The sequence below is a fragment of the Lissotriton vulgaris genome, chromosome 3_1 (assembly GCF_964263255.1).
Source record: "Lissotriton vulgaris chromosome 3_1, aLisVul1.2, whole genome shotgun sequence".
NCBI lineage: Eukaryota > Metazoa > Chordata > Amphibia > Caudata > Salamandridae > Lissotriton > Lissotriton vulgaris.
Window position 1 is genome coordinate 479,870,225 of NC_141689.1, and position 18,208 is coordinate 479,888,432.

At 45.6% G+C, this 18,208-nt stretch overlaps 1 protein-coding gene across 7 annotated transcripts in view; it reads left to right on the forward strand.

The window, feature by feature from the left end:
- The window catches only part of MAST4 (microtubule associated serine/threonine kinase family member 4), a 1,854,902-nt gene that overhangs the window by 1,723,333 nt on the left and 113,361 nt on the right, over window positions 1-18,208 (forward strand). For all 7 annotated transcript variants that reach the window (XM_086960700.1, XM_086960701.1, XM_086960706.1 and 4 more), the window contains 4 exons: window positions 1,865-2,003; window positions 4,955-5,087; window positions 6,753-6,918; window positions 15,685-15,786. In XM_086960700.1, coding sequence (XP_086816826.1) covers window positions 1,865-2,003; window positions 4,955-5,087; window positions 6,753-6,918; window positions 15,685-15,786 — 540 coding nt within the window. The remainder of the gene's footprint in view (window positions 1-1,864; window positions 2,004-4,954; window positions 5,088-6,752; window positions 6,919-15,684; window positions 15,787-18,208) is intronic.

Sequence of the window (18,208 nt, forward strand, 5' to 3'; positions counted from 1 at the left end):
CTGATCTTCCTCTGTGTGAATATGTAGTTTCAGAAAAATTGTGGGAGGAAAGGGTTAAAAAAAGAATGGAAAGTAAATGAGGAGGAAAAGGCTTGACTTCTGAGTCATAAGAACATCTTAGTCAGGATAATTGAGTCCTCATAGAGTAGAGAGAGAAAGTAAGACACCAGAGACATTAGAGTTTCAAAGTCTAGAAAGAGGTTTCTTGGTGAGACAAATCTCAGAGGGAGTCTCCAGATTTGCAGCGAAAGGAAATGGAGAGGAATGGCTGTCAGAGGTACACAGAAGTTGTGGTCATTGCTGGCACTGATACTTTTTCCCTGCTTTCCTCTGAATTTCCCACTCTTCCCTACACATGTAGGTCTATCGCTTCCCCCAACCAAACATAATTGCAACTTTTGTTATCTGTTAGGAAAAGCTTGTGTGGTGTGTTTGTGATCTGCATTTTATGCTACTTTTTTTGTTTGATGAAATATAGATAGATCACAACCATTTAGCTGCCCACTTCTTTGTCAACTAATTTACCTTTTGAAGAGGCATGGCTTGGCTTTTAAGTGTTTGCTTCAGACAGGTTTAGCTGTCTGTTGACCAGACTTATTGTTTCCAACATACATAGTGGACTTTTTCAGTCAGACCTCTGCTTATGTTTAGATGGCTTTTGCCATCTAACTTAACTGACTCTGCTTTAATGGTTTTCCTCCCTAGTCGTGTGTTTGCCCAGCCAGCAGCGATTGGGTCTCACACTGTTCTGATGAGTTGTATCCTTTAACCAAGGGGGCTCTTTTTTCTTTTGTATGGAGCACTGTTTGGAAATTGTAAGTGTTTTTTTCCCCTTCAACTGTTTTCCAGACGCTATTCCACATGTAATTGTTTACTGCCCCCTACCTTCAATCCTCCCACCCCGATAATTATGAGTTGGTCACTCCTTCAACCCTCACTTGCCCTACTCCCTGATGCTGTCCATCAGTGGCGATTTGGAATGTTTTTGTATTTAACCATAGAATGGCAGCTGGAAAGCACTGCCAGGCCGTCTTCCTCTCTCTTTCACAATTTGCACAAGTGTTTTTTTTATTTTTTATTAATATTTAATTTCCCAGTCTTACATGGTTGTCCTCCATGCTGGATCGGATAAATTAACAATGATATTTGCTTTAGGATGCGTGATAGAATTATAACACACGTATATGCATACATACACATTGGTGGCCATTTTGAAAAGGATTTTCTTTAATAGCAAGCCTATTGCCAGGTGTGTGCAGGCGTCTTAATGTTTGGACACTGATGCAACTGGAAAACAAATGTTGGCAAAGCCAATAGCTCGTCACATTACAGCCAAGACTTAATGGCTTTGCAAAAGCTTATTATTATTAAGGCACAATTTTTAGAAATGGAAGACAGAGGCCAAATTCTACTGGCTCCATGTACCGAAGTATATGGTATTGGTGGCCCCTGTAGGGGTTTCTTTTGCTACACATTGGAAGAACTAATAAAATCATCACATTTAACGATGTATAAACATGATGTAATGTAATACGTGCACTATAAGTAGTACTTAAATCTAGATGTATTCCTCTTCAGCACCACCCATAACATCGTCCTCCCAGCACCTGCCTGGTGACAACACCATTATTCCAAACTCGAATATGACGTGCACACCATAGCGAGCGCATATAAACACAACACCTGGACCTTAACATGTACTTGTGTGTTGCGTGGCACCAGCGATGAACGAGGCAATAAAACTGATGTGATTTCTGATATTCCTGTAATGCCTCTGCATTCTCTGTGGACCAATGAAATGCAGCTGATTCTTATTACAAGGGTGTTGACTGATTCCCTGATACCTCTTTTGCCTTTGACATAGGTGGAGACTGTGCAACCTTACTCAAAAACATGGGGCCCCTGCCTGTGGACATGGCGCGGATGTACTTTGCTGAGACGGTGTTAGCCTTAGAGTATCTTCATAACTATGGAGTGGTGCACAGAGACTTGAAGCCTGACAAGTGAGTACTGTGTAGCCATACATTAATGTTATATTCGTCAGAGTGAAGCTTTTTAAAGTGAGAACCACCAACCTCGAATGGGCAGTGGTCAATGAGCATTTGCATGTTTATTGAGAAGGCATCTGGTGGTTTCCCTGATTTCATGCTGTTGTACAGCTTTATGGCGCCTGTAATCCTGGAAATGCCACACAGCGTAGGAATTTCGTCAGAGGACCTCTTTAAATCCTAGGAAATGGATTAACGGTTTGCAGTAAAAAAGGCACACTTGCAGTTTCTCGCATCTGCCTGTTCTGCTCCGCCTAGCCGATTATGCTTGTATAATTGCACTTTGATTGTTATTTATTTTTATTTCCGGCCTGTCTGAACAGTACTCATGTTGCAGGGACATGTGTGCTGTATTGCTTAGACCTGCATATGTCTCTTACTGATAAGCAGCGTGGCTGAGTGCTGTCTGCCCTGCCTCCTTTGCATGTCTTGTGTGTTCAACATTGAAACAAACTTTGCAGATTCGAATGCATCAGCTTCAGCAGTTTTCTTCGTGGATGCCAAATGACCTTTATAAAAGCCTGCCTGAGCCGCCATTTTGCAAGTTTGAGGTTTATATATTCTGGGACTAAGCTGCTTTTCCTGCAATTGATTCAAGTTATTTAAAAAATGTGTACAACGCAATCCATAGCCCTAGACCTGGGCAGCAGATTGTTGTATACCTTCCCATGTGAATGTAGGTTTCTGCACGCTTTTTATGCAGACATGTTTGAGGGACGCCCAATCTGCTGCACCTGCTGAGGGTTGTACTGTGAACACCTTGAAAGCTTATGAGCTCGGCGGGGTAGATGTCTCATTTCATCTATACGTATGAGGGTCCCAGAAAGCAACCTAACCCTTGCCTACACAATCGTGGGTCCAAGTTGTGACCCTCCCAAGCATTTACTCACTCCCGAAGAGTGGTAGGGTCTTCCCACTGAGCCATTCAGGTGATGCGTTGTATTATTAGGCAAGCGCTGTTACAGCCTGGTAGGGAGCAGGACACTCATCCTGCCATAGAAACTACGACCTTTACCTCCCTGACTTTATTCTCATGTTATTAGCCGTTCCTACTCAATTAATGAGACCGTTCTTGGCAGGTCAATCAGAATCTTCCATGTTCTCTAGGTAAAGCATAAGAAAGCGCGTGTCCTGTAAAACGCACACATTTTAGGAGTGTATCTCTTATGTTACTGTGATATTAAGAGCCAGATGTGCAACCCTTTTTAGCGGTTGCAAACGGGAAATCGGCCCTTTTGCGGCTGCTAAAAAGGAGTGTGGTATGTACAAAACCTATTTTGTGAGTCGATAACCAATTACCGACTCGCAATATAGGGTTTGCTAATCGCTATTAGGAAGTGGCATGCTAAGGTCATCTCTTCCTAATAGCGAGCGGCACTGGTATGTACAATTGTTTTGAAACCGTAAATGCGGGAGCAAAACAATTGCAGTTACCACCTGCTTCAAGTAGGTGGCAAGCCAGTAACAAATGGGATGGGGTCCCCAGGGGACCCCTTCCCCTTTTTGTGGGGCAGCGAAAATATTTTATAAGAGCAGGCAGTGGTCCCAGAGACCACTTCCTACTCAAAAAATGAAACAGAAATGCTTCATTTTTATTTTTTAAATGCATCCCGTTTTCCCTTGCAGGATGCATTTTTTTTAAACCTGCTTTATTAAAAAAGCAGTCGCAGACATGGTGGTCTGTTGACCCCAGCAGACCACCATCCCTGTGAGTGCTGGTCATTCCCAATGGGTCGATAATGTTGACCTGCCTCATGAATATTTATGAGGCAAGTCATTTGCAATCCATTTGGGAATCGCAAACAATGTCTCATATACTGTTGTACATTCAGTTTTGCGAGTCGCAAATTGTGGGTCACAAAACATTTCAATTTATGACTTGCAAAGTGGAATGGTCATATATATGGTCTTTGGTCTTTATTTACTACACCTTTGAGATTGCCAAGGCTGCTAAGAAAGCTTCTAAGCTGTGCCTAGCGTCAAGGCGATTGTACCTAACTTCTCAAGAGTTTCTTGGGAAATGCTCTTTACTGCCTGGTCAGAGAATTATTTGTAGATGCTCCTCTGTGCCAATACCTTCCGAACAACAAGAACCGCTATCCATTTGGGTCTTCAAGGTTTCTGCCTGTCCTGGCTGATCATGACTAGTAACCACAGTGGTTAGTAGTGTGCCTGTAAGGCCTGTCAGGCTCCCAGATTATACGCCAGCCTTCCCCTGCGCCATGCGCAAGGCATCCACTGTGAACAGGATCATTGAACAAATTAGTCGCCGTAGGTGCAGAACTCCACATTGAAGCCGACCCTGTGGGTTGGCATCCTGGCTAGCCCCCATCTTCAGGTTCCTAATTGCAAAATGTTAGGGATCCTCCGCAAACTAGTGCCATCAGTTATTTAATCAAGCGTGTACCCCACAAACATTTGCCTAGTCTTTCATCGCACTAATAATAGTTTCAGGCTTTCCAATAAGGCAGTGGTTTAGACATAGTGGTGGTACTAAAGACAGAAATGCCATTTTTTTAAATCTATACGGTTTCTTTGTTGCTCTTCTTTGGTGATTCACACTACATCCGGTAAACCACAGGTAAATAGCTAACCTACTTTCGGTCTCTCCGACGTTCGGCTAATCGGAAACAGTCGAACATTGCTTTTCCTGTTGTGTAGCTTAGATTAAGGATGCTGCTCGCTGTAAGTGTAAATTCAGATGACAAACTGTTCCCCAAAACTTGCTGATGGTGCCTGTGCGGATTGACCTTCATGGTGCTCGGGTACCGTGACCTTCCATTGAGCACACACAGATGATGACTCCTGCAGTATGTCTCTAGGTTGCCGTCCATACTGTTGCCAGCTGTTGCTGAAATGAACGATGTGTTGACCATAAAATAACAGTGTAAATATCTGATTTGCAGTTTATTGGTAACATCACTGGGACATATAAAGCTGACAGATTTTGGGCTGTCGAAAGTGGGACTGATGAGCATGACGACCAACCTTTACGAAGGTCACATCGAGAAGGACGCCCGCGAGTTCCGAGATAAGCAGGTACCAGTCATTCTGTTGTCGTTCAGTGGTCACTGCATGCACTGCTTTCAATGGAGCTTTTACCAGCAGTTTTTTGTAGTATTGTATGACCTGCTTCGAGGCGATCATTTGTCATTGCTGTGGTGAATTATGGGTCGGTGTCATCGGACACACAAGCCCAATCCATTGGCAGGAGTTGCTGCTTTCTACTGATGGATAGTCACACCAGCTAGGTGGATTGAAAATGAAATATGGAACCTTCCTTCTGAGGTGGGAAGGTTGCCCTTTCTACCTTTCTAGCAAATGGTCTATGTACATAGGAAGTGGATCACTGCAATCCAAGGATGTATAATTCTTGTTCAAGCATGGCAACACCTGATTTCAATCATTCAGTGTAGGAAACACTTGGAAATCATTTTACACTAGATTTGTGCCTATCAGTCACACTTTTCTACCGTTTCACCTCCTGTTTCCCCCTTTTACCTCCTCTCCTTGCTGCCTGAGGCTACTCATCATAAACCAACCAATCACCTCTTGTCGAACCTTTGGCAGCAAAACAGGAAACAGCCTCTTATGCCACATTACTGTAAATACCAAGCGCCTTCATCACATGTAGAATGTGTCCCTCAGTATGGTTTCACGGTGCGGACACAGGAAACGCATAGTTAAAACACAATCCATTGCCAACATAGCCCCGTCAGTTTTGCGACAGTATAAAGCTTTTCTTGCTTGTTTCTGAGATGGAAATGCTGGCTCCCTGCACTTGGACGACCATGATGGGAGGCACATTAGCATCCAGAGGCAGGCAGAGGAGCTTGTGAGTGGGAGGCTGTTTCTAGGCACCTCGGAGTACTGCCATGGGGCTGTACAGATTGTTTCAGGTTCCCCCTCGGCATTAGGGTCTATTAGTGAGATGAACGATCTAATTGTGCGCAAGCGAGAATGTGAAGCCGTCTCTGGGAAGAGCCTGGCAGTCTCTGCAGAGTGCTTGCAGAACTCCTGATGCATGGTCGACTCAAGGGAGCTCCAATCCAAGCCATGGCCCATTTCCCGCAAGCATGCCTCATTACTGCTTGTCCACAATCTGTGCGCTCTTAGAGTGATGTGAGCTGGGAGGAGCATGAGTTTAATTTATGGAAGGTTGTAAGCTGCATTTTGTTAAAATAGCTGCTGTCAGTTCCGTGATCTTTTGACGTATGTTCTCCATCCCACTCAATCACTGTTGTATATGGTCTGTACTGTAGCACGGGACCTTTACTAGCATAAGACTGTACGCATAGTGGTGTATAATTATTTTCTTGTGGGTTTTTATATGTGCAGGTTGCTTACCCTTGCTTTTTTCCACGGTTGGTCAATTTCCCTATAGTTGTGGTAGATGTCTTTGCTTGTCCAAGGGCTGTGTTTTTTCTGTAGTTTTAAGAATTTCGCTGCAGGGCAGGAATCATTAAACATTCTTTTTTCATTTGAGCTTTAATATAGTTTCTTTATTTCATAATTTTCATTACATTATCTTGCAGCCTCAGTGTTATTACTACATGGTCTACAGTTTTAAAGGAGGCTACTTTTTAACATAGTGTCAAAATAACACAAAGTTGGTATTTTTTAAATGCTGATGAACAACTTAATGCTTTTTTTAATGTCAAATACATTTAGTAGCCAGTAATGCTGTTGAAATATTACCTTTAGGTCTGTGGCACCCCTGAATACATAGCCCCGGAGGTCATCTTACGGCAAGGGTATGGCAAGCCTGTGGACTGGTGGGCCATGGGAATCATTCTCTACGAGTTTCTGGTGGGATGCGTACCGTTCTTCGGAGATACTCCGGAGGAGCTGTTTGGGCAAGTTATCAGCGGTAAGTATCCAACAGGCCCAAAAGTAATAGTGCACGAAAAAGAGTATGTAAAAACATACTTTCTTCAATGTAAGTCAAAAGCATGACTTGGCAAGCTTACAGATTATGGTTATGAAAGATTGGCTTTTTATGCAGAGACCTTTAACTCTTACTCTACCACTATTTTCCCACTATCACTGCTCATAAGGACGTTATAGAAGAATAGCACCTTAAATGCAAGTTCCACCTCCATTTTCTTATTACAAGTCCCTGTTATAGTTGCTTCTTTAGGAATGTGTGAAAAAATAACGCATTTTAAATAATGTGTGTAAAATGTTCCTCACAGCTATCTCATCTGCTGTGTCATACTGATTTTAAAAAGTCTTTTTACTCAAGCATTTTATAGCTTTACTTATACAGCAAAATATGTAGTGCACAAGCAGTACATACAGTTAACAGCGCCTTTAAGCAATACAGTTCCGTTAATAGGACAGTATAAAAGGCAAAGGTCTACAGAACAGTAATAAAAAAAAATACGCAGACTAGAGCGTCCGATTGGATAGTTTACAGGACTGCTAAAGCAAAAAGATAAAACACATTTCAAGTAGAAACGAAATACCTAGCCCATATCTACATAGTAAACAAAGATAACTGGTAAAGCAGTAGAGCACGAAAGCATATGTTACTTGGAATAAAGGGTTGGACATAAACACCCAGGAATGACTGTGTCAGTCAACAAAAATAAGAACTGTGGTAACGCATAAGGCTAGTGAAATCAAGGGGAGAGGTTGCCGTCATTCATGGAAGACTGTAGCTCAGTCAGCAGTGTCCCAGCAGGCAGACATCGGGTCGTTGAGCAGCCCTCTAATATCCTCTCGGTGGCGGGCAATAATCTCAGCCTGGGCCCAGATTTCAATGGAAGGGCCCAGGCTGAGAGTTGAGGAGGGGTGGGTGATCTCCATCTATAGGTAATCAATTGTTGAGCTAGCAAAAAGGCCAGATCCAAGAACCGCATGTGTGTCCCTTTGCACCGGGCCAGTAGGGTTGTGATGCCCAGCCTGGGAGAGTGTGGGGCATGTCCACAACATATGCAAGAAATCAGCATCTGTGTTTCTGTTTTGTTACAGCTGTGTACTGTGGGTGTGTGGCACTATTGTTTGAAGTTGCAGTCCGAATGCATATTGGCCTGTGTGCGGATAGAGCCTGTTTCTTGCCACCGATAACTGTTACTCAAAGTAAATACAATAAAAAGCTTTTAATTAAAAAAAAAGAAAAATTGCACCTAGCATGAGGCAGCGGAAGCAAACCGCATCCGAGTGGTGAAATTAGTGGTTGATTTTGTCTGGAGTGTGGTAGGCCCTGTGTAGTAGGTCGAATTGAATTAATTTAAACTGAGTGCTACGACACACCAAGGTGGGGTATGCCAGGATGTTCTGCCACTGCTTGTTCGAACGGGGTGACCCATTTCTGAATCCCAATGATGATTCATTGATGCAAGAGGCCCTGCGTGCGTTTGTATGTAAGGAACTATCGAACCATTCTATTAGATGGCCACCCATCCCCATGACATGCAGATGTCGATTCACTAGATGCATTGTGTGTTCCTGTTGAATTGCACCCCTGTGCATTTTATCACCCAGTTAAGGGAGTTGTAGAGTAGAAATTGACCTGGAGGAAGCCTGTCAGCAGTGATGACCCTTCCGTTTGCCCTCTGTAAAGATGTAGTGCACCTCTTGGTCTGTAACTGTGGCATCTGCCATGAAAAGAACTCCAGCCCTGATCCAGACTAAACCCCCACAAACACATGCGGAGAAGTTAGTTGAAAATACCTCACCCCTCCAGTGCTTTTGCACACGCTCAGCCTCTGCCTTAGTTAGTTGGGATACTTGCAGAAATGCTATGTGTCTTGGCCTGTGGCAGAGATGGAAGTACACCTCATATGTAGGAGAAGGGATGTGCATGCTTTAAATGTTCCCTGGAAGTATATTATTGTTAGCCATTGTGATAGCTGTCTAAGGAGTGGTAACTGTGCCAAAAGCTCACCTAGGATCCTATGGTTAGAGTAGGTACGGCAACAACTGAGATCCAATAAAAGCCAACAAAGGAAAACTCATAATACTATTGAGAGCAGAGGAACAACACAACAGGTTTTTGCCCAAACTTGTTAGCAGCTTATGCCAGAGAAGATGAACTAATGACGGGGTGGTTGACAGCATATACAGTGTGCGAGGGTGCAAACCCCTATGTTAGGTGATTTGGGAGTGCCTAGCGCTCTCTGTGTCCTATGTAAAGGCGCAAAGCAAATGAAATGCGGAAAGCCATAAAAAAGCTTTATGCATTAGCCAGCTCTAGGTTTGCCGGAGACAAACACACATGCTAACAGAATAGTGTCAAACATGTGACATACACAGTATCCACCATACCGTCAGTCTAAGCCAGGTATCTGCAACAAAGGCATCCCTCAGCAGGTTTAAAGCATCATTTTGGAGCCTGAGACCAATAGGAGAGGAACTGGGCAGATGCCTCACCATGAACAACATGCAGGGTTAGGAGACTGACAGGCAAACAGTTCTGGCCGAAATGGGCCCTGCATTTTGGAGGGGGCTTAAGGGATCAATCAATCAATCAGGAGTTTGTTAAAGCGCGACTACTCACACGTGAGGGTCTCAAGGCGCTAAGGGTGAGGGGGGTGGAGGTTCCATTCCATCAAGGAGGGGGTCTGTCGAAGAGCCAGGTTTTGAGGTTTCTTGCGAAGATGGGGAGCAATGTTGTCTGTCTGAGGTGGAGCGGAAGGGCGTTCCATGCTTTGGCCGCGAGGAAGGAGAAGGAGCGGCCTCCCGATCTGGGGTTTCTGCTGCGGGGACCACGGCGTAGGAAGTCTGGGCTGATCGTAGGGTCCTTTGGGGTGCGTGGAATTTGAGTCGGCTGTTCAGGTATGCTGGTCCGGTGCTGTGGAGGGCCTTGTGTGCGTGGGTGAGCATCTTAAAGGTGAGTCTCGCCTCGACGGGGAGCCAGTGGAGTGTGCGCAGGGGCTGGGAGATGTGGCAGTGTTTTGGCAGGTTGAGGACCAGCCTTGCGGCGGCGTTCTGGATGTTCTGTAGCTTGCGGATGAGGTTTTTGTTTATTCCGGCGTAGAGTGCGTTGCCGTATAGTCGAGTCTGCTGGTGAACAGGGCGTGAGTGACTGTCTTTCGGTGTTCGAGGGGGATCCATTTGTAGGTCTTACGAAGGACGCGGAGGGTGTGGAAGCTGGAAGATGAGACAGAGTTGATCTGGCGGTCCATTTTGAGCTCGGAGTCCAGGATGATTCCCAGGTTGCGTGCGTGGTCTGTGGGGGTTGGCGGGTTTCCGAGGGCGGTGGGCCACCAGGTGTCGCTCCAGGCGTCGGGGTTTGGGCCCATGATGAGTACTTCTGTTTTGTTGGTGTTTAGTTGTAGGCAGCTGTTTTTCATCCATTTGGCGACGGCTTCCATGCCTTCTCGAAAGTCAGGGAGGCACCCGCTGGGCACTGGAACCCAAGGCGACAGGTATCCATGTAGCGGGCCTGAGCCAAATGGCATGCCCCACAGATTGTAAACTGTGAAATATTGTCAGGGCTCCTGCAGCCCAATGAAGCTGGAAAAGGAGAGTTCCGCTTGCAGCCATGCAAGCAGGTGAGTAATAAGATTTTCACAATGCAGCAGAGCGTCTAGTGTACAGGACAGCAATTATGCTAAGGGATTCTTCCAGTATAAGCGACAGGTGCTAAATTAGGTAGACATGCATTCAGAGCTTCATATCATGAGATAGAGGTTTCCCAACACCAGAAAGAATTTATAGGATATTGTCTGCTGTTTGTGGAATCACTTTGGATGGTGAGAAGGAGCCCAGTGGAGGAAAGCAGGATGTCGATGACTCCTTTTTGCTAGAAGAGTATGTTGTCTCCGCTGTGATCTGAGGACGGAACACCATCTTGGAATCCCACTGCTACTTGCTGCGAATGCTGCCTCTACTGTATAATTAGCTTCTGATTAGGTGAGTGTGTTGACTGTGACAACAGTTTTGGCTGGCAGATCCTACAGTGCCAACAGCATCCACTGGAGGCCCACGACTACTCTGGGAGGAACTGCGATGAGGCGGCATCCACAGCCCGGAACCGTTCCGCCCAGTCCTGTTAAGAAGACAGATTTACCATCTGACATCACTCAAAGCCTTGCTGGGAATATAAGAGATTATTTAATGTTAGATTTCTTGACTCTGCATCTGACAGGGAGAAAAGAACTCTGTTGATGCTGCACTTCCAAAGTATAGTTGAATAAAATCATCACCTGCGCATTATCCACTACTAGACTATCAAGCCTGTTGTCCTCTTTCAGGATCACATCACGGTCCTTGTAGCGAAGTAGTCGTGCCATTAGCGGCCTCAGTGGGGCTCCCCGGAGTGGCCAACTCATCCGCACATGATGAGTTTGTTCAAAAGTCAAGAAGGGCAAGAGTGCAGTGGAGGATACAAAAGTGTGGAGCCATGCTTCCATATAAGACCCTGGCCCTCCGCGTTCTCAGGGAGTCCTACCACTTGAACATTGTTTCTACGGGAGTGGCCTTTAGCTTCCTTTGCCCTCTCCTCTAAGAAGTGAATTTGATCATGTAGTGTGAGCAAGTAGTTCTGCATTTCCTGTTTGCAGTTGAAAAGTGGCCGGCAACTGTTCCTTAGCAGTGACTTTGTCAGCTAATTTAGGGTGATCGTCGAGTAATAGATTGAAATCTGTCACCACTGTAACAATCTTGTTCTGTAATGATACTCAGAACATTTCTGTGGCCTCCAGCACAATGTCCAGCTTGTCATACAGAGTGGCGGTGGGTTCAGAGGAGGCCACCACTCTATGGTCAAGTGAGGGCAGAGGTGAGGATTACGAGGATGGAGGAAGAGTTCCTTACGAAAGATGCCCCATAGTCTCTGAGGGCGCATTATTGGAGCTAGAGAGGTAGAAAGACTTGCACTTCGAGGAGGGCTCGCTTGTGAAGTGAACGCCTGGATAAGATGGGGCTCTACACAGCAACAGCAGCCCATCAATTGGATCAGTCCTCAGGGACAGTCGTCAGCCACAGGTTAAGATTCCAAGAGCTGTGTGATGTTGAGCAGACTCCTATATATGGGTTCCACTTCAGGCACTCATGAGTTCCACCCGAACTGATGTTGACAGTCTGACAACTGCCCAGCAAGTGAGAGCCGAGGCTAGTGTAACAGGAGAGTGCAGTACAGGCTACACCAGTCAGGCTCCGAGGAGAGCTTCTAAGGAGTCTGCTACAGTGCAATTTTTTTTCCCCTTCAAGTGGAAAACATTTTTCCTGTGGAGAAAGCCCTTCTCTTATAACCCCTTCAGTTCTAGGGTTCATCTGTTCCCCTTTCCATCCTGGAAAGACATTTACTCTAACCATTGGCTAGAATAAATGTCCTACAGTTGTAAGGGTGGGAGGGCGTCAGATTAGACTTCGAGTTTGTGAATCGCCCCACACATTTGTTTGTAGGCAGTCACAGCCTTGCAAGGATTACCATGCCTTTTAATCTCCGCTTCCCACTCCTTGATTGGGATTTACTTGTGCTTGTGGCGGAGAAACCCAAAGTTCTTTTGTGAATTCTTGGCATGTGTAAATAGAGGTATTTATGGCCATAAACCTACATGTACTGCAGCAAATACCATTGTGAATCGGGCTGTCTGTGTTTCAGTTCAAGCGGCCAGGACATATTCTCCCACACTGCTCTGACCATCCATCACACCAGGCGCAGGTACATCTATGAGACTGGAGGGCCCTTTCACGAGGACACACACAGGCAGCCTCGTTCATTTTGGATTGTGCGCTGAAGAGTGGGTTATATTCACCTTTCCACTGACGTTTACAGTATAACATCCTTCTACTTTGGCAACTCACCGACTTCCCGACCGTGCATGTCCCAAAAGGGGAATAGAGTTTAAAAACACTACATTTGTAGATGCGGATAAACTGCTAATGGCGCAATGAAGGAATTAGCTTAAATGTAATAAACCCTCCGCGCAAGTAACTACCTCATAACAAATAATGGGTAAAAGCCAACAACCCCTGTTCACAGACTGTTAATGGTCTCGGCATTGGTTGCTGAAGTGTAGTGTTATTTCGGTAGCAGCTGTTGTTCTTGCATTTAAAATGCATAACGTTTCAGATCTTCACTTGCAGGCTGACCCCAACAATTGTTATGCAGTTTATGGCAAAACTAAGTGATAATGAAACAGAATCCCCTGCAACCCACCCTGCTGTTTTCCTGGCCAGCCCACATGCGCTGGTAGGCTGCGGCCATGCCAAAGGTTTGTCGCCAGGATGCTGTACCAGTTGTTTTCTTCTTTATCCTCTTTAGTTGCAGGCGCAGACCTTAGGTCTGGGAGGAGGAAGGGGCTGCGTCTACACGCGGTGGCTCTTCCCGCCCTTTCCCCAGCCACCTGATGTTTGTAAACTCGAATGAAGTGGATTTGTGAGTCGCCCGCAGTGTCCACGGCCCTTTGATGCCGCAACCTAGCTGTTTATGGATTTAGAGCCATGCTGTGTTTTGATGGGATACACTGGGGCATAAGTTAGCGAGGGGAATCAACTGTTTAATTAAGGCGCGTGGTGAATGTTGGCTTTGTTCGAGATGCCTTCCGGCGGCGATACATATTCATGATGTCATCTCCAAATCAGACCTTACCTCGCTGTTTCTTCAGGCTGGCGCATGCCTTTTGCGTTCTGTTTTAATTTCACACACATTTACTTTAACTGCATGCTCTGCGAACCAAGAGACCAGTGCAGAGGATTTATTGTTTTTTATTAAATCGCGAGTCGCTTGATAACGATGTGATAGAGCTGGCTTTCCGAAAGTGGGTAAAATAATGTACTTATAAAGTGCAAACCTAGCTCGGGGGAATGCAGGTCTGAAACAATCAGCTGAGACTGAATTAGATTACTACAAGAGGGTCTCTAGAGCAAGACTGTCAGTCAGCAGGGGTGCAGACCAAAAGACTTGATTGAGGGGAGTCTTCCGAGATTTCTTTTAATTTTACGAATGTATTCTTCAGTTCGGATCCTTCGTATTACAGCATATTGTATAAGCGCTGGAAAGTCTTCTGTATTATTTGCTCATTTGATGCATAGACTATTGCCACTAGTTCTTGCTTTATGCCGGTGATTGCAGGTGGCGCACACCAGCACCAATTTGTTGGGTCCTGAAATAATTTTTCAATATCAGACTTTGAGTAAGAGAGAGAGAGTCTGAAAAGGCAGAAAGAAGTAGGAAGAGAAAATGAAGAGACAAATATGAAGGCAGGTGAAAGCAGGGATTGAAAAATAACCTGCACAAGTATGCTAAATCAAGAAGTGTAGGATGGTAAAAGAAAGTGGCATAAGGTAGAATAAAGAATGGGTAGCCGAGGTGGAAAGAAAATCCTAAGGAAAGAAAATCCTTGATCTCTGCTCTCATGTTTTTTGACATTTGCTTTTTTTCTCTACTTCAGGCTTTGACTGCCCGTCATGACAAAAAGAGCAATGCTACAGTTATTTGCCCAAATATTCCAAATATTTTCTGTTCATAGCCCCCATTCAAAGGGTAAAGTCATTTATAACTGACATTATATAACTTATTTCCACAATGAGGGCTGCACAAAGAATCCCAACCTCATTTTAATAAATGTTGTTTTTCTCTACCTTCATGAAAGCTGCTTTTCTCTTGAGGTTCAAAAGTATACTTCAAGACTGAATAGTGGGCTTGTAATGATAACCAAAAAGGTATATTTAATGGGGAGGTGCTTGGTTGTTCCTTTTATACACCTGGCAAGTAAACCTCAGAACCACCAACAGACCATGTTTTCGACCCACCTCATCAAGTACACTCCAAAACAATGATCCATTCTGCTTCCATTCACTCAGAGGTCAACCTTGAGATCTAATATTTATATCTTCCACTAAAACACTTCTCACTCATGAGCCATTCCAGCATCTGAACAAACGGTAATCTGCATTAGTATAAGATTCCCCCCAGCCACAGCAATCAAGTCCTTTTCTGAAAAAGAACACTCACCACCAACTCCATCCCAGCAAACCTTAATCAACCCACCATGACCTGCAATCAGTTCTTGACTTAGTTTTATCTGGTTCATTCAACAAAACTGTTTGGTCAGTGTTTGTCTCCTGTTACTCTCCTCTCCCAGCCATGGATATTCCCATTATTGAGAACTTTGCTGATATATAGAGGAAATTCTGCACCCCCACACACCTTGTTCACTAAATGCCGGGTATTGATGACTTTGCCATAACTCTCAATTTCCTACAAGGGCATTGTCATCTCACCCTAATGCTCAATACAATACTACACATTCTCTTGCTCCCTGCTTCTCTGAAATCATCTTCATATACATATGCCTCTCTTCCTACTCATCCTCTGAATGCACCTTTAATTTTCCCTACAATACCATGCAGAGGTGATCCCCATATTCGAAGCTAGCCAGCACCCCCTGCTGGCTCCTACACTATTTAGGCTCACAAACCATGAACCCGCTGTCTAACACTTCTCGCCCAGTGACCCCTTTTGCTTCAATAAACTAGTTGCCTAGGTTAGTCTCACTGGTGCCTATACATGTTGTTTCAAGTATTTGGGAGACCCGGCATTCCCACAATCTCACAATGAATCCATGCGCATCTTTAGTGCAACAACGTCTTTTATACTAGAAGTGTTGATTGTAGAGCAAAACTCGAATGCTTCTGATGCAGTCATTAAAATACTTCTATACTATGTGTTTTCTTTTAGATGACATAAACTGGCCTGACAATGATGATGCTCCACCGCCTGATGCTCAGAACCTTATTACCATGCTGCTCCGTCAAAATCCTTTAGAACGACTGGGAACAGGTAATATTAATGCACATATCAATTTTAAGACATTTGATCATTATAGCCTGCAACAGTGTTCCGCGTTTTAAAGTCACAGACTAGCTTCCACATTAAGAGGCAATACGTTATGCAAAACTGCAACTTGAGACCCACGGGGCCAATCTGTTCCAAATTTCTGCAAAAACATGTTTTGGGTGTCTTTGTATTTATTACACACAGAGACAAGACCATATTTTCCCTATCAAAAAAATATTCATGTTCCTTTGCAGTTTTATAACTGATGTCATTGGGAATGTAACCAGAATTTCATCTTTTAAAAAAGCAGCTTAAAAGATCCTACACGTTAACTAGTTTGTACTAATATGTAACACACCATACATTTATTTGTGTGACTAGCATCACTTTCTAGTCTTCATCATGTTTTGTAACATTACTTGCTTTTAATGTTTTTGTAATCAAAATCAAGTAATCTGATAACACAAGATGAAGCATAGACAATTATACTAGTCGAAGATTTGAACCTGGGACTGGCATGACTTGGTTTTGGGCATATAACACGGCATGGAAGGAAGCAGCATAGGAAATCTGACTGAAGAAGTGAGTTTTTTTTAGCTTTCTTGGTTCCAATTTTTAGTAGAAATAGGAGGGAATTCAATAGAGGAAATCCTTGCACTTGAATCCCCGTCAAAAATAGGGTTAATTTTCTGTTGGTTGCTTATTTTATTTAAACTCAGTAGTACCTAGAAGCTTTATCTCTGTGCTTGAGGTACTATGGATGCACAGGAGCAGTGCCAGAAAGACAACCCGCCAAGTAAAATAGACACTGTATCAAATCTATTAGACAGGTGTATAGTATCCACACATTTATTTGACCGTAGCAGTTAGCTTTTTCCAGAGGCCTTTTTAGCTGCGATATCTATATGTCTTGCATTTGAATGAATCTCTTATGTGTGTATTTTTCATTTTGCGAACTAGATAACTTTGTCAAACCGGCAATCCACCTGGCTCTTTTCCCTTGGCCTACATATAATCTGTCTGGAATCAGATAGGGAGAGGGAGATAGAGAAAGGGAGACAGAGAGGGAAACAGAGAAAGGGAGACAGAAGGAGAGGGAGACAGAGGGTGACAGAGGGAGGGTGACAGAGGGAGGGTGACAGAGGGAGGGAGACAGATGGCGACAGACAGAGGGAGACAGATGGCGACAGACAGAGGGTGACAGAGGGAGGGAGACAGAGGGAGGGAGACAGAGGGAGGGAGACAGAGGGAGGGAGACAGAGGGAGGGAGACAGAGGGAGGGAGGCAGAGGTAGGGAGGGAGACAACGGGAGGGAGACAACAGGAGGGAGACAACAGGAGGGAGACAACGGGAGGGAGACAACGGGAGGGAGACAACGGGAGGGAGGGAGACAGAGGGAGGGAAAGGGAGGGAGGAAAAGGGAGGGAGACGGAGGGAGGAAAAGGGAGGGAGACGGAGGGAGGGAAAGGGAGGGAGACGGAGGGAGAGAAAGGGAGGGAGACGGAGGGAGGGAAAGGGAGGGAGATAGAGAGAGGGAGGGAGATAGAGAGAGGGAGACGGAGGGAGGGAGACGGAGGGAGGGAGATAGAGAGAGGGAGACGGAGGGAGGGAGATGGAGAGAGGGAGATGGAGGGAGGGTGACAGACAGAGGGAGGGAGACAGACAGACAGAGGGTGGGAGACAGACAGAGGGAGGGAGACAGACAGAGGGAGGGAGGGAGGGAGGGAGGGAGACAGACAGAGGGAGGGAGGGAGGGAAGGAGACAGACAGACAGAGGGAGGGAGGGAGGGAGGGAGGGAGACAGACAGACAGACTGACAGAGGGAGGGAGACAGACAGACCTGGAGAGGGAGACAGAGGGAGGGAGACAGACAGACCTGGAGAGGGAGACAGAGGGAGGGAGACAGAGGGAGGGAGACAGAGGGAGGGAGACAGACAGACAGACCGACAGAGGGAGGGAGACAGACAGACCTGGAGAGGGAGACAGAGGGAGGGAGACAGACAGACCTGGAGAGGGAGACAGAGGGAGGGAGACAGACAGACCTGGAGAGGGAGACAGAGGGAGGGAGACAGAGGGAGGGAGACAGAGGGTGACCGACAAAGGGAGGGTGACAGACAGAAGGAGGGTGACAGACAGAGGGAGGAGGGAGACAGAGGGAGGGAGACAGAGGGTGACGGAGGGGGAGGGAGGAGGAGGGTGGAACGGGAGACAGAGGGAGTGAGATAGGGTGACAGGGGGAAGGAAATGGAGGGAGACCGAGTGAGAGAGGGAGACAGAGAGAGGGAGACAGAAGAAGACAGAGAGAGGGAGTCAGGGGGAGACAGAGGGAGACCGAGAGAGGGAGACCGAGAGAGGGAGACCGAGAGAGGGAGACCGAGAGAGGGAGACCGAGAGAGGGAGACCGAGAGAGGGAGACCGAGAGAGG